Source organism: Ochotona princeps, chromosome 15, assembly GCF_030435755.1.
Source record: "Ochotona princeps isolate mOchPri1 chromosome 15, mOchPri1.hap1, whole genome shotgun sequence".
NCBI lineage: Eukaryota > Metazoa > Chordata > Mammalia > Lagomorpha > Ochotonidae > Ochotona > Ochotona princeps.
In genome coordinates, this window is record NC_080846.1 from 30,693,374 (window position 1) to 30,714,224 (window position 20,851).

The 20,851-nt window shown below is 37.0% G+C and overlaps 1 protein-coding gene across 2 annotated transcripts in view; it reads left to right on the forward strand.

Annotated features, from left to right (window-relative positions):
- ZDHHC17 (zinc finger DHHC-type palmitoyltransferase 17) overlaps positions 1-19,991 on the forward strand; it is a 57,466-nt gene extending 37,475 nt beyond the window's left edge. For both annotated transcript variants that reach the window (XM_058673028.1, XM_058673029.1), the window contains 9 exons: positions 3,784-3,926; positions 5,187-5,287; positions 10,166-10,290; positions 10,954-11,016; positions 13,916-14,009; positions 14,745-14,828; positions 15,977-16,134; positions 16,451-16,545; positions 18,899-19,991. In XM_058673028.1, coding sequence (XP_058529011.1) covers positions 3,784-3,926; positions 5,187-5,287; positions 10,166-10,290; positions 10,954-11,016; positions 13,916-14,009; positions 14,745-14,828; positions 15,977-16,134; positions 16,451-16,545; positions 18,899-19,037 — 1,002 coding nt within the window. In that variant the 3' untranslated portion in view covers positions 19,038-19,991. The remainder of the gene's footprint in view (positions 1-3,783; positions 3,927-5,186; positions 5,288-10,165; positions 10,291-10,953; positions 11,017-13,915; positions 14,010-14,744; positions 14,829-15,976; positions 16,135-16,450; positions 16,546-18,898) is intronic.
- Positions 19,992-20,851: the final 860 nt, after the last annotated feature.

The following is a 20,851-nucleotide window of genomic DNA, read 5'->3' on the forward strand; positions in this document are numbered from 1 at the left end:
TAGAAATAAAACATTTTCTTAATTTTTAAATGTGAAACTGGGACATACTAATAGACTTGTATGTGTGCCTTTTGTATATCATACAAAAATGCTAAGGCATATCAACTTTAGCCTTCTATTTAGTAATTGATATTTTAAATTGTAACTTAAAATGGAAGTGTTGGAAAAGCTAGTTGGCTACCCAGGCATCATCTCAAGTTACTTCTTTGTTAACATTTTTCACTGCGTGTAGATGGTAGACAGAATAATGACTTAAAAGTTAAAAGCGTATATATTTTGTAGGATTTAGTGTACTGTGACTTTAAGTTTATTAAACCAACAATGTCAAATCGATCTTGTTTGCTGAAGATTTTCCTAACTCATGTAAACTTTGACAAGGTGTTAGGTTCATTTTATTTACAAATAGTCACTTATATCTAAGTCCGTTTGGAACCATGTATACGTTAAACACATACATGCAAAATTTGGTGAAGTACTGAACATAGAATAGCTAAAACTATTTTTAAAATGTCAAAAAGTAACTGTAATAACAAATATGTGGTCTTAAGGGAGAGATTCCAATCACTGGAATAGAATGGAATATCCAAATAACGCCACTTTGATATGTCCATTGACTCAAGTAATTCAGAAGAGAAAGAACTTTTTCAACTGATGAATCAGGGCAAGGCAAGAAGTTACTAAACTTGACAGTCTACTGAAGCGAACATGTTGTTATGTACTTCTTGAAAAGGCAAGCTACGCATTGGTACATGATATTTTCAAGATGAAAGACTGACATGCAGAATAAAAGTTTGTGGAAAATGTGCATTATGAAAACAATTATGTATGGATTTGAAAAGTTTTATATCAAAACAAACTTGCTTTTTAAATCCATTTTCCAGACTTTTTGAATTACTCACATATGAAGAACTCTCAAAAGTAAAAACGCAAATATTTTATTTTGATAAAAGTGTACACACATGAAGCAAATAAATGAGCACATGAAAAGATGCTTAACTTGATTAGTGAACAGGGAAGTAAAAATTAAAATTTTGAAAATTTCCCCTACTGGACAACCGCTCTCATTGGAGAGCATGAGTTGGGATGGGGGCAGACCAGACTAGGCAGGGCTGCAACACCTGTGGGCTTCATGTGAGCTAGACTGGGGAAGGGCCAGGTTGGGCTGACTGTCCCAACTGGCGCAAGCAAAAATTAGAGTGGGTGAGGGTTGGTTGGGCTTTGCCACATCATCAGATGGCAGAGGCTGGCACTGGGGGCCAATTCTGTTAAGTTAAATGCCAGAACCACCTGGAGAGTGCATAATCCTGGAGTGGGAATGGCCTAGTAGAGAAATAGTGGGCATCTCACCTCCATATTGGGTTACCACTCCCACTGGAGAGCACAAAAACCAGGACAGGAGCAGGGTTGGCTAGACAGGAAGGTACCTGCCAGTATGTGTGTGGGCTGGATAGTAGGTTGGTTGGGTTGAACTAGGCTTCAATGCCCACTGACAAGTACGAGAGCTAAATGGGTTATGGGACAGACTGAACAAGCCTGGTACATACTGGCATGCATGGAACCATGGTAGGGGCAGGCCTGGTGGGGGTTATGGGGAGTCACCCCAGCTAGGTTGCAGCTCCCACTGGTTTGTGTGAGGGCCAAGTATGAAGTGGGTAGGATCGGGCTGGACTGCAACACCTTTGGTTCGAGTGGATGACAGGGCTGGAAACAGAACTGATCCAGCAATTGCAACGACCAGCGTGTGCTTCAGGTGATTGGGGTGATGGACTGTGCCAGACCCTGTACTGGCAAATTCACACAAGAATCAGGTTTGGGATCATCTCAGATGAGGTTTCTTTGGAGATCCCTGCAACTGAACTGCTGATCTCAGAACCCCAACCATGAAGGGACTATGTCAGCCAGTGGATTCTGAATAGATTTCATCGTGCTTGGAACGGCAAGACTGGCAGCAATTCAGACCTGTTGAGCTGTTAAAACTGCTTGAGCAGGACCCTCGGAGCATGCCTCACATCTGGGACCTGGGATGGTATGGGTGGGAGGCTGGATGGGGCTTTTCCGTTTTTTTCTCCCCTGACCCCAGATACAGGGAAAAAAAAATTAGTGTGGAAATAATGGTCTTACCCACTTTCCTGTAGCTCTTGACCTTTTTTACCCCAATCAATTAAGTAAGATCATTTAAAAAATAAATTAATTAATTAAAATTCAAAAAATTTTGAAATTTGCATATCAAAATGACAAAATGAAACCATGTTCTCACACCAAATTCTGGTGAGAATGCAGGCAGACATGATTACTTAGACATTTGCTAGTCTATTAGTCTATTCAAGCAGCTAAACTTGGAGTTATCACGCAAACCAAAAATGACACACTTTTATCCAAGATAAATGAGAGCTTAAGTTCACACAAATTCCTGTGTGCTAACATTTATGACATCATTATTCATGATAGCCCCAAATTGTAAATAGCCCTGATGTCTTTCATTGGGTAAACGGTGACGAGAAGTATGATGCATCTGTACTGTGGAATCTGCCCAGCAATCAAAGGAATTAACTAGTGTTACACACGTTAATCTGGGTGAATCTTCAGGGAATTATGTTGTATGAAAAAGCCATGACTGTGGTTTACATAATGATTTCATTGAAACAGAATTTTTGGAATTATAGAAATGAAGAACAGATGACTCATAGCCAGGTATTTAGAAGAGGTTAGAACTAGGAGGGAAATTGGTTATATAGGGTATTATGAGGAATCCCTGTAAAGGGGAGGTTATCGGTGTCTTGGCTGTTTCAGGTTTCATATCTTGGGTATAATATCAAATTGCTGTTCTGTAAGATGTTACTCTTGGGAGAACATGGATATAGGGTATTCAGGATTTGTATTAAAACAATGTGAGTCTGTAATTATTCATATAAATAAAGTTTCATTAAGGCAAATGTTACTGAATGGTAAGATGTTAATGTTGGATATGTAGGTTTTCCCTATAAAACTCTTCAGTATTTACTATATAGTTGAAATTTTCCATAGCATAGGAGAACAGAATTCTCATATCTGTATGGCGGTGTGTCACAGTTATTACATCTTTTTAAAATTTCTGTGTGTCTCTTAAATGGCAATTTAGAAAGAAAAAGTTGGGACTGATGCCATGGTGTAGTTGGCTAATCCTTGGCCTGGGTGCCAGAATGCCATATGGGTGCTGGTTCATGTCCCGGTTACTCCACTTCCCATCCAGCTCCCTGCTTTGTGGCCTGGGAACGGTGAAGAATGGCCTAAAGCCTTGAGACCCTGTATCTGCGTGAGACACCTAGAAGAAGCTCCTGGCTCCTGGCTCCTGGCTTTGGATCAGCCCAGCTACAGCCATTGCAGCCATTTGAGGGGTGAACCAGCAAATGGAGATCTTTCTCTCTGATTCTGCCTTTCCAATAAAATAAGTAAATTAAAAAAATCTTAAACAGACAAACAAACAGAGCTGTCATGTAGACATTTAAGTAAAATACACTTAGGTTTATAGTTAAACCTGTATGAAAATCCTAATGTTGGTTTTGTTCATATTTCATAAAACTGAAAGCGTCTGCTCTGGCAGATTGGGAGTTTTAAAAGCCGTGTTGTTTTGCCACGTTCAGTGTGCAGCTAGGAGATAGAGATCAGTGTCTTGGGTAGTACTACACAGAGTAGGCGTTTTGAATGAATCAGTCTCATCTCCTCTGTATGCTTTCCTACAGATAGTAGTGACCCAGATAAAAGTTTTAACACGCAAAAGCTTTCTTATTGTTTGTTTCTCTACAGGAATTTCGGCAGAAAGTCATGCTAGGAACTCCTTTCCTAGTTATTTGGCTGGTTGGGTTTATAGCAGACCTTAATATTGATTCTTGGCTCATTAAAGGGCTAATGTATGGTGGCGTTTGGGCTACAGTACAGTTTCTCTCAAAGTAAGTGTGTTATTTGTAAATATTTTTAACTGTATGACAAAATGATTTGCACACTACACAAAATTTAATGAATTCTTACACTGCTTTATGTAGTCTTAATTCGGTCTTATGTCGAAATGTTTGACTTTTTTTTGTTTGTAGGCATCCTAATTAAGGTGATTCTAAAGTTAAAAGGCATTAACTGATCAAGTGTAACCTATAATCTTAAGGTTAAGTATGGTTTTAGAATTATTTGGTACATTTCAGTAGAAGTCAGCTGAAGTTTGTTAAATTCTGATTGTATTATATATTATCTATTTCTGATAATTACACTAGTTGAGCTCACTTTTCCATTGAAATTGCATTTTCATTGGTTATGGTCAGTAGGCAAGGAAGAGGTTTGGTTTTTAGTAGCAGAGAAAAATCTAATTATGAAGTAGGCTCTTTTTTTGTTTTCTCTTTTTCGTTAAGCATTATAACCATTCCTTTTCTTCTTCTTAGCCATGGCTCTATTTCCCCTAAAGTTGCCCCAGCCCACTGACATAGTATCTGTATAGATTTAGAGCTTCCAAGCCGAGTTCCATTCTGCTTTTCACGTGAATTATGGAAAAGGGTTCTGAAAACAAATTCACACAGATGAGAGTAACTAGTGGTATGCTAATGTGTTTTTCAAGAAAGGCTTTAATTCTTGTTAACAGTTTTATCTCGGAGTACAAGAGATAGTAGAACTAGGGAGTCACCAAGTCTTCTGCGTAACTTGTGTAAATAGCGGAGCCTTCTACATCTAGTTACATTTATTAATATTTTTCCTTAAGTATTATAAATACAAATCTTCATTTCCCCTAAATTAGCCAGTTCATTGTGTTTGAAAAGATGCACCCTCACCTTAACTGGAATGTATAGGTGAGGAGAAATAATGATAAAACAGAGGAATGTGGTTTATTTTGAACTCATTTGTCAAAGTTACATGTTTTTGTTGAATACCTATGCTGAAAAAATACTATATATAGTAAACTGACTTACTGATTTAAAATAATAAGTGCTGAAATTCTGAAGTTGAAAAGTACATAGAATCTAAATTCTTGATGAATTAAAAGGAACTTCAGAGTTTGATGGACTTACTCAGGTGTGAAGTTGTTTACTCAGTATTTAAGGCTCTCAAACTTCTGGATTCTGGTTGAACTGCTCTTACTCTGTGAATGTATGTAACTGTCATTTTTAATAAACACTTATTTTTGCAATGTGATATAGAATTTATGTCACAAAATTTATGTTTTGCAGATCCTTTTTTGATCATTCGATGCATAGTGCATTGCCCCTTGGAATATATTTGGCAACCAAATTCTGGATGTATGTGACGTGGTTCTTCTGGTTTTGGAATGATATCCTTTTAAAGATAATATCTACACAAACTGTTATTTAAACAAATTTTTGTTAATTTGTATTAGGACTGACTGAACTACTCTTGGTTTGATGTGGTAAACAGTATTCATAGAAAAATAAGCATGAATTACCAGAAGTAGTTTTTTGAGTTTCCTGTTTTACAGCATAAGTAATTGTAAAAATAGTTACTCAGTCCTCATTTAATTCACTTTCTCTAATTTAGTACCAGTTGAGGATTCCTGATTTCAAGACCTGAAATCTGACATGCTTCAAAAACTGAGACTTTGGGCCCGGTAGTGTGGCCTAGTGGTTGAAGTCCTCGCCTTGAGCACCCTGGGATCCCATATGGGTACCGGTTCTAATCCTGGCAGCCCCACTTCCCATCCAGCTCCCTGCTTGTGGCCTGGGAAAACAGTCGAGGACGGCCCAAAGCCTTGGGATTCTGCACCCGAGTGGGAGACCTGGAGGAAGTTCCTGGCTCCTGGCTTCGGATGGGCTCAGCACCAGCCATTGTGGTCACTTGGGGAGTGAACCATCGGACAGAGGATCTTCTCTCTGTCTCCCCTCCTCTCTGTATATCTGACTTTGTAATGAAAATAAATAAATCTTTAAAAAAATAAAATGAAAAAAAAAAAAAAAACGAAGACTTTGAACATCAGCAAATACATACTAAGATTAAATAGTTACATGTGAGGTGTGTCCTCAGAGGTCTGTCTTATCTTTTCAAGAATTCCACAGTATTCTCTGTCCTTTACAACTAAGTATAAATTTTAATATTTTTGTACAATTTTTATTGATAAAATACATACCAGTCTGTTTTAAATGCAGAATTCCTAAAGCAGAAGTTAAATAAATCTGATTCTTCTAACCTTCACTTCAAAATCTACTCACTGTCAAAATCCTAACTTCTGTAAACTTGAACATATATATAATCTCCAAATAAATCGGAAAAAAATTCTTATTATACCTTATCGTTGTCTCTGCCACTAATTATAAAAACTAAGTTTCCTACTTTCTCTACTTACATATAACAGATTAGACCATCAACTAGAATTATTTTGGGTTATGAATTGGAACTTTTTAAAAGCAAATAAATGTTAGTATCTAACTTAGGAAGTGAAAAGTTAGGTGTGTCTGGAGTATGAAAGTCATTTCAGAGGTCAGTCCTTTTATAGGCTTATAATAGATGAGTTAATGACAATAAGCATATCTGTTCTTCTCTGCTTGATGTCCCTAGAAAACTCTGCTGCTAATGCTTCTGAGTGCGCACTGGCTTCTGAATCTGTACAGCTATAGATTTGTGCGATTTATGCTTGTTTTTTGTCTCTGCCCCACAAGGGGCTCTTACTCTGCCAAAAGTTCTGCAATGCGTTTATAGCTTTTTCTTCTTCTTGTTTTTTTTAATTTCCCTAAGAAGACATGATTATTGTTGGGACAGAAGAGGAACCAGTAGGTTTCAGAGGATGCTGATTCTTGCCCCTCAGATTCAGATTTTCCTAATCCTCAGAATGTTTTTTCATTGTAGAGATAATATGATAGACATACAATATTTTAAAAAATGGAGGGTTTTCTTCAGTTTTAGTGATTTTTATTTTTTTCTAAAATAGAATCTCTGAATTCTATTTGTAGCATTTCCCATCTCACGTTGAATTATTTTGGACTGTCATTTGTGTGTATTGATCTCTGATTATTCCTTTGTCTTTTTTCTCTACCTATATTGTAATTATCTGAGTCTTTTGATGCTCCTTGTGTTCATCTTTATGAATTTTTAGCTCTTACACTATGTAATGGTTTTGGTGTGATCTTTGATTTCTAGAGTCACCCTTTTCATCTGGTTGGAACTGTTTGATCAACTTAATATTTAAGCTTTTATGTTGTAGATTGGTGTTTTAATTCAACTATGAAGCATCTTTGGCTAATTTGCATTTTTCTTTGTGTTGTTTCTTTCCAAGCTGGGTTCTTTGCAAATATTGTGTACCTGTTTTCTTTGATTTTTTTTTTTCAGGTATATTATGTATGTTGTTAGTCTGGTTTTTGTTTGTTTTGTTTTGTTTTTGATCTTTGATCTTCTTCATTAAGAACCTGGTCAGATTCATTCAGACCTTTCATATGTCCTCTGATATGTTATAAATTTATTCTTGAACTTTTCCTTCTGTTTATTAGTGGGACATCTCTTCAGTTTTACAGTCTGGGTAAATTCTGTCCGCTTTCCCATAGCCTGACGATAGAAGAGCGCTCAGTCCCTAGTTCTTGCTTAGGGCCCTGGATTTAGCTCATAAAATAGTGTTTGAGGTTCAGCCTGTATTTCTTTCTGCTCTACTTTAGAAATGGAATTAGTAGTATCCTCCACAACCACTCTCCCATTGTACATAAGATACCGTTTTAATGACAAAGTCTGGTAATTTTGACACTCTGTGTAGGCCACATAGTGGTATTCACAGACTTCTGTTCCGAAAGGGTTTTCTTAACTTAATCAGCTCACTGCTTCATCTTTTTTTTTTTTTTTTCTTTCAGTTGAGTGGAGCTGATCAAGTATGTGTTAGACTGCTTTAACCGTGTGCTATATACTCAGAGTTTTCAGTAACCACCAGTTGAAAATGACTTTCTCCTTGCTTTCTGGTGATGGCTGTCTTCCTTGCCTGCGTAGAACTTTCTTGCCATGTTTTCCTATGACAAGGAGAGAAAATGAAAGAAATCTCTCTTTTTGCCTCTTTTTAAAAGGATTAGGACCTCACCCTTATGGCCTCACTTTCTAAAGATCCCTCTGCATAAATAATTCCATCAATTAAATATATGAATTTTGGCAGTGGGGAGAGAACACAGCTCTGAGCAGAGGGCTCGCCTGGGCTTGGTGAGCACTCACAGGGTCTGTTTCCTCAGCCATGGTTTTCCACAGTTTTGTGCAGGAGGAGGTGGCTTACCTCGCCAGGATCCTCTGATGTTCTGGACCTTTTCTTGACTTGTCCTTTTTCTCAACTTATGTTTTATTTGGTTTACTCTTCTTGGCTAATTTTGTTGGTTATTATGAAGAAATTTAGTATTTAAATTATATTCGGTCCTCCTAGCTTGAAAGTGTGCCTAGATATGCGTCTTTAAAAACTAAGTAGCACTGCAGACATCACAGTAACATCTAGACACTTCAGAGTCAGTGTGAATCATGACTCCATAACCACTGAAATGAAAACAGTAATGACATGTTTTTAGAAAACAATCTGACAGTGTAAAAATAGGTATTAAGTCTTAGAAATCTTCCTCCCCAGAGATCTGTTCCCATAATCTTGGACCACATAGCTCCCCCTTCAGTTTTATCCTTTGAAAAGTGGAGACAGCAGCAGCAGTTACTATAGGGATCTCCTATATCTTAAATGGCACATTATCAGTGATCAGTATTACTTATTTTGTTAACTATAACAAAATATCCTGATATAATTAAGATGCATATGCCAAAAATAAGGGCTGTCTGGATTGTAATTTACAGCTTTTCCTATCTTTTTCATGCTTTTTGGTTTTCTCCACAGTAACACTAAAAATATCCATGCCTCTTGTAGAGTGCCTGCTTCAGTTAAATATTTAAAACTGGCTTCTCTGAACTCTTACTAAAACTAACTTTAGAATACCGATGTCTGAAGGGATTTCCAGTCCTTTACCTTTGAAGAGCAAAAGAAAACATCTGAAATTTAGTTCTTGAATATCTCTTTCAAATATAAAGACGTGTTGAGCTACTACAGGACCTTTGCAAATTTAATTCAGGCTGTAGGATCCTGACTGGTTTATTTACATGAACATTTTTAAAGCTTTTTAAAACAGGATTTAACTAAATAATAAATTGGATAAGGACAAAAGGGTTACTTTTTAGTAGATAATAATTGGTAGCTAAGTTTTTTCTTTGTTCCCCCACCTCATTTGTTATTTGAAAGGCAGATTTTTGTAGAGAGAAAAAGGAGAGCTAGAAAGAGAAGTTCTTTCATCTGCTGGTTCACTCCCCAAGTGGCTGCAGTGGCCAGATCTGAGCTGATTTGAGGCCAGGGACCAGGAGCTTCTGGGTCTCCCATGTGGGTGCAGGCACCTAAGGACTTGCCCATCATCTGCTGCTTTCTCTGCCCACAAGCAGGGAGCTGGATTGGAAGTGGAGCAGCCAGGACATAACCTTTCCCCACATGGGATCCCAGTGCTTCAAGGGGGATGATTATCCAGTTGAGCCATTGCACCAGACCCTTTTATAAACTGTTGTGTGATAGTTGTTTCCTAGAAAAAATCTTGAAGGTAGTATTTGAGGTTGCAGATGTTTTGTGACTCAGAAGTCTACTGCTTTAGCAGCATTGCTTTATTTTTCATAGTGTCATTTAAAATAGCTTTTAATGCTTCACTTACATGTATAAATACTTAGTTCATTGCTTTTACTTTCACTAGATAGATGTGTGAAACTGTCGAGCAAGTCTATACCTTTTCTAAAACTGAAGCCAACTTGAGTATCATCAAAAAATTCAAAGGAGAAAATTTTTAATTCTTTTTTTATCTCCCTGTATTTAAAAGCCATATTTTGAATGATTATGTAACTTTAATACATGTAGATGAAATGTGTATTAATGACTTTAAACAGGAGAAATCCCTTTATCCAAAGAAATTTGATCCTTTAAAAATATTCCCTGAAATTTAACGTATTTCTTGCCATGTAAAGTGTTGGATAAACCTGACTTAAGGTTTATAAAGAAACCACTTTTTAATATATTTAGTTGTGAATGTAATGGACAAATGAATCAAGGAACAGACCCTTATATTTTTGATTTGTAGGCATTTTCTTTTGTGGTAAGATTTTGTGGATTATAAACTTATAAAATTAATTCACTTATCACTGCTTAGTCCTTAACGTTAGACACATCTTAACTTTTTATTTATCCACCTTCCATTCCTGGCCAATAGTGTTGCACTTTTCTACAATTTTGGAAAATCTTGGAAATCAGATCCAGGAATTATTAAAGCCACAGAGGAGCAGAAGAAAAAGGTAGCAAAAATACAATCTAGGTGACATGTTCAACTGTAAAATTGTCAATATTTATGGCAGATATTAGTACTGAGGAAGAGCTATCCTTTGGAATATCAAATTTCATTGTGATTCAGGATTATATGTGGTTTATTGGATTTTCATCTTTGGTGCTCGTGCTCTAAGAGATGAATGCAGTGTCCTAAACATCGCTGAAAATCTCGAGCAAATAATGAATACATACTGAATATGTATATGTTTGTTATACGGCTATAAAAAGCATATGGACAATAAATTGGTTGATAGTTAAGGTGTACCTTTGAATAAAAGAACTATTTGCATATTCAATTCTGGATATCAATTTCCTGTAGCCCAGATATTTGGAAAAACGAATTTATAATCTAAAGATTTCATGAAAGTGGGAAATTGGGCCAGAGATTTGTTAGATTATTTTGAAAAGAGCTGTTTTCTTCAGTCTCTGGGCTTTAAAAAACAGCAAATTTTGTTGAATTCTGTCTGCTTACAGTAGGCTGCTTCTCATGGTCTTATCCCCTGTGTTCTGTGCTGCCCTGGTGTGTGACAGTATTCATACTGTATTGGAATATCAACAGTTAATGGACAAAAAGTCCTCATATTTTGAGCTGAAAACATTGCTGAAGAAAATATTTTTGTTTTAATTTACAGACAATAGTTGAACTTGCAGAAACAGGGAGTCTGGACCTCAGCATATTCTGCAGCACCTGTTTGGTAATATTTTCTTCATTGTTCTTCCTTTCCTTCACCTTCTGACTGTAGAATGGCATAAAGGACATGGAGTGTGGGGACACGGGGAAAAGTTTTTTTCCTCAAGTACATTTTCACTTTCCTGTCCCTAAGCCTCATTCAAACAGTAGTATTTTGAAGATTAAAGGATGCCTGTTGTATAATGTGTTAATTCTCTGTGACAGTGGACTTTGATCATACTTTGTATTTAGAAGTGCCATTTATTTGTACTATCCTTTCTTTGCTTAAAATGTAAATCCATAACTAAAAACTTAGCAATACTAAGTATTTGAAAATCACAGATTTGCTCTACTTTCATAACAGATTTTCGTATCTACATTTTAAGAAAATTTTTAGGTGCCAGCATTTTGGCATAGTGAGTTAAACTTCTGCTGCCACCTGCCATTCCAGCGTCCCAAATAGATGCTGGTTTGAATCTCAGCTGCTCCACTTCTAACCCAGCTCACTGCTAATGCAAGTGGGAAAGTGACAGAATGACCCAAACACTTGGATCCCTCACACCCTCGTTGGGAGATGTAGATTGACCAGGCTCCTGGCTTTTAGCAGGGCCCAGCCCTGGCTATTATGGGAATGAACCATTATGGAAGATCGCTTTCTCTCCTTCTCCAGCTTTTTCCCTTCCTCCCTCCCTCCCTGCCTTCCTTTCTCTCTCACCCTCCCTCTCCCCTTCTCACTGTTTATCTCTGCTTTTCAAATAAATACATAAATGAATCTTTAAAAAGGGGGGAAAATGTGACAGTACAGTCCTAGTGGGAAATACCCATTTAGTAACTGCAGGCAGTGTAGCCTGCAAAGAAGTTCAGTTTGAATAGTTGTGTCTTTATTAAAGCGTTTATGTAAAGTCTGAACAATACTTTAGCATTGATTTTAAAAGTGATTATTTTCAACCAGGTGACAGGGATGTGTGTGTGTATATACATATAACATATGTATGTATACACACATGTAAGTATATATATATGCATATGAGTAACTAGAGATTTTTATAGTCAAGTATAGTGATGATGTCTGTTTTAAAATTGTAGACATCAGTTTTCTGTAAAATAATATTTTCATTTTTAAATTATTGTTTAATTTGTATGCTAGTAACTAAAAAATTTAGAGGCTACTGCCATTGTTTTTAATGGAAATTGGAATCGTATCAATGTAATCAGTGAAATTGAATGCTTTTTTTATACTTTTGTATACTGTAAGTGAATTAATGCCTTAACATTTTACTAACAATAAAATAATTTAGGGTTATGGGATGGATCTTGTTTGTTGTTAGACAAAGGTTTGATTTACTTTAAAAGGCAGGGAGACACGGATCTTCCATTATTGATCTCTTCCCCAAATGCCTTGTGCCAGCTGGGCGTAGGGCAGGCCACAGCCAGGAGCCTGGCACTCCCTCACAGTGTCAGAAGCTCAAGTATGTGAGCCATCATCTGCTTCCCTGGTAGCTGGATGAGAAGCAGCCCTGGGCCTGAAACGCAGATTCCAGGGTGGGATGAGAGCCATGCACGTGTCATCCTAACCCCAGGCCAAACTCCCGCCCAGAATGAGCTTTGAAGCAGAACTTTAATTCTACAAAGTCTTTGTTTTGCTTAAAATACTGTTTGATTAATTAGGATGTTAAATATTCAAGATGTGGGATGCTTTATTTTTGATAGAATGTCAGTACTGGATTCTTTTAAAAGTGGTTTTACGCTTTATGGTGGGTAATTAACATGCTTGCTATCTTGACAATTTTTTTTTTAATATTTATTTATAATGGAAAGGGAGATTTTCAGAGGAGAGACAGAGCAAAACATCTTCCATCCACTGGTTTACTCCCCAAGTGAGCGCAATGGTCGGTGCTGCGCCCATCCGAAGCCGGGAACCAGGAACCTCTTCCGGGTCTCCCACACGGGTGCAGGGTCCCAAGACTTTGGGCCATCTTGTATTGCTTTCCCTGACCACAAGCAGGAAGCTGAATGGGAAGTGGAGTAGCCAGGACATGAACAGGCATCCATATGGGATCCTAGTGTTAGCAGGGCAAAGATTTAGCCAATGGGCCATCACACTGGGCCTGGCAACTTTTCTTAACATTTAGATTGTTCTGATACCCTCTTCTGTAAAAGCACAGTAGTGTTCCACAAAGTCAAGTATTCAATGCTGTATTCTTGCCATATTACAATCAAATTACACACTCAAAACAGACCAGTTTCATTGTTGATTTATGGTGAAAGGGGATAAGTCTCTGCTTGTTGTTCCTACAGCCCATATCATACTGTTGTAATATATGGGAGAACATGGGGGACAGGGGAGTGGGGAAGGAGGAGGGGGAGTTGGAGGGGGAAAATCCCTATACCTACAAAACTATCATGGAAAATAGCAACAATAAAAATACAAAAAATGTGTACAGATAACAAAAAATAAAGAGCATCTGGTGCCATGACCATTAACCACAATGAGTATTTACTGAGAAGCCTTGAATGTGATATGTTCTTATTTTAAAATTTTAGAAAGCTGTTTGGTATACCCTACTGCCTTCTCTAAGGTATTCTTTCCTACAGAAGTAAAGAATAACTTTCCTTTAGTTCACACCGTTGATCACAGCATCAGACTGATCTTTAATTAATAGTTGCTGGTTTCTTTCAAGTTGTTGGTTGTCTCCTGTTGTTAAAGAGCTTATATTTCAGAGTAGCCTTATCCATTCAGTCTTCATTGTTGGAGTTGAAATAAAACAATGGTAACTTTTGTTTGATTTTATTCATTTGGGAACCTTGGTGTAATTTTATTCAAAATATGTTTTTTTATTAATTTTATTTTGAAAAAATAAATGTTTAGCTTATCTCTGTTAGGTACAGTGCTCTTCATAATGCTTTAACATGCCTATTAACAGATACGGAAACCAGTGAGGTCCAAACATTGTGGTGTGTGTAATCGATGTATAGCAAAATTTGATCATCATTGCCCCTGGGTGGGTAACTGTGTAGGTAAGTTACATTAGTAATTTCTAAATATGTTGTTTGTTCACTTAAGTAACTTTAGGTAACTTATTAAGTACAATATTAAATAGGTAATAGAAAGTTCTGTTTCTGCACTGCTCCCTCATTATCTTCTGATTGATAAAATAGCCTCTCAATTGAGTTAGAAAAATCTATATCTAGAGAATACTGGTATCATTTCTCCATCAGTTCTCTCAGCTACTTTTTCCTATTTTCTCTATTGGGTTACTGAAGTTGTTAAGGAAGTTAATAATAGTTTAAAAATGCCAATAGTGAAAATAAAGCAGTAGTAGTATTTGAAATTATTTTCGATACAGGAGCAGAGATGAATAGTGGTATGGTACATGCATTAGTGTTCAGCAGTGAGGAGATGAATGGTCATAGAGGGGCGTGGGGAGAGGGGTGACAGAAACACAGCACAGCTTGAGAAACCTTTGAAAGGTGGAAGGCTTATAATAGTACAGGGGCACATAGGGTTAAAGCACACACCATGGTGCTGTTGAAGGTAGAATTGTGATTTCTTTGGGACTCTCGCCTTAGAATGGATGCCATTGCAGTCATCACATCTGTGTATGGTTACAAGCATTCTTATTTTAAGACCATTTTACAGAATAATGTATGTGATTATTGTTCAAGTTGTCACTTTCATAGCATATCCCTCAAAGGTGTATTACCAGTTGTTTTTTCTTAGCTGAAAAAAATCGCTTCTGTGTTGTTCTTTAGGTGCAGGCAACCATAGATACTTTATGGGCTACCTATTCTTCTTGCTTTTTATGATCTGCTGGATGATTTATGGTTGTGTTTCTTGTGAGTACAATTGGTTTTTTGCCTTCTTAAGACAGTATATTTGCATACTCATAATTGCTATTTCACAAATTATAATGACAAAAAGTCTGAAAATTATGGTTCAGAGTACCTTATGAAGCATAAAGTAAAAAAATAAGTGTAGATCTGCCAAATATGTTCAATTTAGTACAAAGAAACAATTATCAGTCAACCACCTTATATTAAATTGTGTCCTCTGCAAAATGTGTTGGTTTCATAGGCTTTGAAAAGCTTCTGGGTAAAATACACCAGCATTTCTCACATCATGTGCTTGCTTTACTCTGGTACTTTATCAACTAGGGATTATACTAGTTCCTTTTTCTTACCCAACAGTTGGGAAAATATGCTTAAATGTACAAAACATTTGAAATGCATATAAAAGGGATACTTACTGCCTACTAAGGAATGTTAAGTATCAGAAATAACCTTTTTAGAATACTTTGTCACTCATTTGGTGCTGTGAGTTTAGTACATTAAAGGAGATGACTTTTATTGCATTAAAAACCTGGTGTAGAGTTCAAATATAGTTTAGACACGGTGCCTCATTTAATGGTGCTTAGTATAAAGAAGTATTCAATGGTGGTTTCAGAAGAAGTCTTGAAATGAGGATTTCCTAGTTCTGCTTTCCCTACAGGTGTTAAAAATATTTAAGGTTACTACTCGAATGAGCAAAAGAAAGGTGCCTCCTTAATTTGAGAATAAAAGAATTTGGTCAAAGAACTTGACCTAATTTCTGGCTCAGCATTGGTGAGAGAGAATGCTTCTCTGCCAGTAACAGTAACTCTTCGTGGCAGCAGCTCTGAGCAAGAACCCTGCTCACCAAGTAGATCCAGTTGTGGTAGATGCCCTGGCCCCCAGAAAAGCTTCACCATCTTACCTCGCTGTAAAGACAGTGTTCTTTATTGTATCTATCAAAACTGTTTTCTGTTAAAGAACAGGATTTTTTTTTTCAAGATTGGCTGGTGCTCTTCCATTTCTGTTTTTTCACCAGTGTAGAATGGGGGTTGTATAAGAAAATAAAAGCCAATTGCTGTTGGAGAGCATCAGTTAAGTCTAGTGCATAGTGCCAGCATACAGGCCTTGCATGAGGAGTGAGCTCACGTGGCGGGTCCTTTTGTCCTGCTTTCCAGACTGGGGGCTTCACTGTGAGACCACTTACACCAAGGACGGATTCTGGACATACATTACTCAAATTGCCACATGTTCACCTTGGATGTTTTGGATGTTTCTGAACAGTGTTTTTCACTTTCTGTGGGTGGCTGTGTTACTTATGTGTCAGATGTACCAGGTATGTGCAATTGCATGCTTTGCTCTATATTATGTCGAGAATGTTTTTAAAATTTTCTTCTTTGCTAAAGATGTGATAATGTATTCTCTTTCTAACCACTCCTGCTGCTCGAGAATGAATGTAACCTTTTAATTTACTTTATCTTTCTACCACCCTCTTCCTCCTCCTCCTATTGCACATGTAAGACTGTCAGTACTTCTCTCAACAGAAGTTTTTATTTCTTTTATACCTGATTCAAAAGCCCTTCTAAAAAAGTTATGGTTATTTTAAAAGTTCGTTCAGAATGAGTGATGGCTTGCTTTCTCTTCCTACATAGATATCATGTTTAGGTATAACTACAAATGAAAGAATGAATGCAAGAAGATACAAGCACTTTAAAGTCACAACAACATCTATTGAAAGCCCATTCAAGTATGTTCATATTTATAAATTCAGTATTTTCTCTTGTTATAGATTTTGTTACTAAACTTAGCAATAATTAGTGCATCTATCAGAGATAATATATGGATATGGAATATTCTAGTCATTGATTTAAAGTAGCTTTTTAATCCTACTGCATTTAAGGTTTCTGAAGCAGCAGCATTGGTTAGTTCATCATAATATAGAATATAGAATTCATCTCACAAACTGTATATAAATTTTTGATAGCCTGTTTTAAACATATACAATCCCAGAGTGTTTCAAAAAGTTTGTGGAAGAATGGAATTAAAATATTTATTTGATAAAAATAAATTCTGAAATCTTTGAGCTTTTGTTATGCATTTTTTCATGATTTCTTTTACTGCTCAGAAGCAACAGTGTCCTAATTAGATAAAACACTTAAAAAGTCTTTTTTTTTTAATTCAAGGTAGAGGTGGGGACATGTGAGGAAGAAAGGTACTTCCCGCCCGCAGTGATTAAACACGGTTCAGTTCAAACCAGGCGCTGGGAACTCAGCCCTGACCCCCATGTGGATGGCCGGAACCTGGTCATGTTAACCATCACCACTGATTCCTGTAGCCTGTGCTAGCAGGGCGCTGGTGTCCAGACAGGAGACTGACTTCCCTGGACCAAAGGACTTTGAAGTTTTGTGGTGCCATTAATTATTCACACTTCCATAAACTCAATCATTTGAGAAGTTTTGAGAATTTTCTTATAGATATAGTGTATGAGGTCTAAAATTCACTGTTTGATTCAAAGGTGTCATTGAAGGCTTAAACTGTCCTGAAACTATCCTTAAGAGAAGATTTGCTTCTTAATTTAAACGGTAGAAGCTCAGGGAGGGAGCGAGAAAGAAAGAGATCACATGAGTTGTCTTTTACTCCCAAATGGGTACAACAGAGAGAGCAGTGTCAGGAGCAAGAAACTCTCTGGTCTGTCTTGCACATGGTGAGCATGAGCTTGGGCACTTGGGCCATCTTCCACCACCTTCCTCAGTAGCAAGAAGCTGGTTTGGACACAGAGCAGCTGGGAGTTGAATTAGCACTATGATAATGAGATGCTTTGTTACCAACAGTAGCTTAACTTGCTGTGCTGCAATGCCAGCCTGTCCTTGACATTTTTAAATAATTTATTTAATTTTTATTTGAAGGACAGTTAAGTTAGAGAGAAGGAGAGACAGAAAGAGTTCTTCCATCTGCTGGTTCAGTCTCCAAATGACTGCAGTTGTAAAGCTGGGCAGGTCCAAAGCTGGGAGCCAGAAGCTTCTGGGTCTCCCATGTGAGGGCAGGGTCCCAACACTTGAGCCATCCTCTGCTGCTTTCCCAGGTCGTTCTTGAAGGGAGCTGGATCAGAAGTAGAGCGGCTGAAACTTGAAACATTGATCATGAGGGCAACATCCCTCACTACAAGTGGAGGCAGTCTGACATGCCTTGGCATCAGCTTCCATCCATGATTTTTTTTGTAAAGATTTATTTTACTTGATAGTCAGACTTACAGAGAGAGCAGGGAGGGAAGGAAAAGAGCAAGCAGGAGAGAGAGCGAGCTCTTGCATGTGTTGATTCACTTCCCAAATGGTGGCATCAGCCGGAAGTTGGCTGGCATTGGTAGGCAGAAGACTAGTTTGCTAAATCACCATGGTGACCCCTGTCGTTCACATTTTTAAATGTTACCTTTGGGTCTTTTGCCAAATTCCATGCTATTTGTAATTATTCGTAATTTCTTTCGTTAAAATTTGAGATAGCTTGTTTCCTTGCCAAAGGACCGCAAATCATGAAATATTTCTCAAAAATTGCAGTTGGCACTGGAAAGAAATAAATGCAAATTTGAATACCTGTATATGAGTGAAGCTGCTGCCTGCAAATGCCAGCATTGGTGTGCCATCGTGTTCAAGTCCTAGTTGCTCTATTTCTAGCAGCTTCATGCTGATGTGCCTGGGAAAACAGCAGAATATGGCCCAAGTACTGGAGCCCCCGCCAACCATATGGAAGTCAGAATGAATTCCAGGTTTCTGGCTTGGGTCTAGTTAAGGCAGATTCTGTGGGCATTTAGGGAGTGAAATGGTGGAAAGAAGATAGTTCCATCTGTTAGTCTGCCTTATAAATATAGAAAGATTTTAAAGTCTGTGAATTGCATAACCCCCTTAAATTAGTAAGACAGCATTATATGCAGACTGGAGAAACATGAATGTACATGTATGTTTTACAGTTATAAATTGGTACTTTTTTGCTAGCAACCTGAGATTTTAAGTTTAGGGGAAAACATGTATACTAAAATTATATTAAAGTCACACTGAATGGTTTTTACTAATTCTCTTTTTTCTTTTTCCTTTTGGGGGACCATTTAGCCATGGATGTGTAAGGAATATTATAGACTTCTTTGAATTTCGATGCTGTGGCCTCTTTCGTCCTGTTATCGTGGACTGGACCAGGCAGTATACAATAGAGTATGATCAGATATCAGGATCTGGGTACCAGCTTGTGTAGCAGCATCTTTATCCTGGGAAGCAAACCTGCTGAGTGGTGCCTGACAATTGTGTCTGTCCGTGTCTCTCTCACACTCGAATCCACATTCTTTGAACAAACAATAGCATGCTATGTGTAGGGCTAACAGTGAATTTTATAGGCTTTTTTTTTTTCAACATTTTTATTAACAAAAGTTAACATGGACAGAACACACTGCGACTTCTGGGAAGAATAAAGATCATAAAAAGAACTTTAGTGGTTCTTAATGTGGGAATTCTCAACTTCTTGGTTTTGTTTTCATAACATTTTTCACCAAAAAAACAAACTTACTTCATTGACAGATATGATATACTGATCAGAAATGTTCAGTTCTAACTAAATTTAAATTTGTTATATGACTAAATCCTGTGATGCAGTATATAAAAGATATTGCATCTAATTCCAGAATTGTCTTGAGTAGTATTATGTACATTTCAGAATGTACATGTAAATACTGTGATGAAAATCATGTGATTTCATTAGGAATCTAATGTAATGTTTCTAAAAAGGCTCGAGAAAATAATGTTCACAAAAAGTGCTAATAGTATTTTGTTTCAGCTGTTGCAATGCTGAAATATTTCTAGTTCAGTGAAATAATTTGTAGTAACCTTGCTCTGGGTTTTATGACCCAGTAATAAAGCACTTGCATGAGTAATAGTAAGTCATACTATTTTGTTCAAATTTAAAAGCCCTACTAAGTGCATGATATACAGCATAGAATGTGTACTAGCTGATGCTACCCATTGAAGCATAAATTAGAATTTATTTTGATGTGCAAACAGTCTGGTTTTTAAGAATTTAGGTGGTGGGTTCAAGAAAAGGCAGAATGTGTTATAAAATTTCAAGACAAATAAGCTTTTAAAATTCTGAACTGCGAAATAACAGTTTAGTTAACGGTGGAGCATGATCTCTGTATATAGCACATATGAATAAAAGAATGATCTTCGAGAAAGCAGAATTTAATTCCAAGAATGATTTCAGTGTTCCCAAATGTTAAAAAATCTTTAAAAATTTACTAATGCTATTTGAAGCAGTTTCAAAGATTTTCTTACTGTTAAATGTGATGCACTGATTAATTTTTGTTACAGCATTTCCATTCACTCATGGTGAACTACTAGTCACTGCCTCCATATTGTTTACAGAAGGAGACTTGGTTTAGTCCTCTTTAATGCTGTAGCAAACTGTGGTTCGAGCAACCTGTGGGAAACCTGTGAGAGGGAGTGATGGGGAAGGCGGGAAGTGGGAGAAGGGTGGTCAGACCGATGAGAGATCCTAGACCAATGTAAAGAATGTGTATCTGTATATAAATAATTTATCAAATAGTTTCCTCTTCGTGTTCGTGTGTTTTTAAAGCTGCTCATTTCATTTTATCCAACCAAAAAGGAAAAGGGAGATAACTAATGAGCTTCTAGTGTGTTCAATATTGCTGTTAATAGGCATTATACCGTGCAAGTTCACTGCATGTCTGATACTTGGTAAAATTAGTATTTCCTGTATAATTCAGATTACAGGCATTAAAGCAATCTAGTGGTATACCCGCCCCTTGCCTTAGTAAGAAGAGCAGTGAAAATGTATATATTTGATGTTCAGTATTTCCAAGTACTACCATTTTTATATAGTAGTTTTGTTGCCCATTTCACACATCAAAGATTACTCTTAGTGTATTTGAGTGTTTTAATATTAGAAAATTGTCATATGTCCTTTATTTTTGAAAAGGGAAAAGACTGGGTGTGGAGTGGCAATGGTGTTGTATCATTTGTCATAGAATGTAAAAAATTGGTTAGCTTTAAAAATGT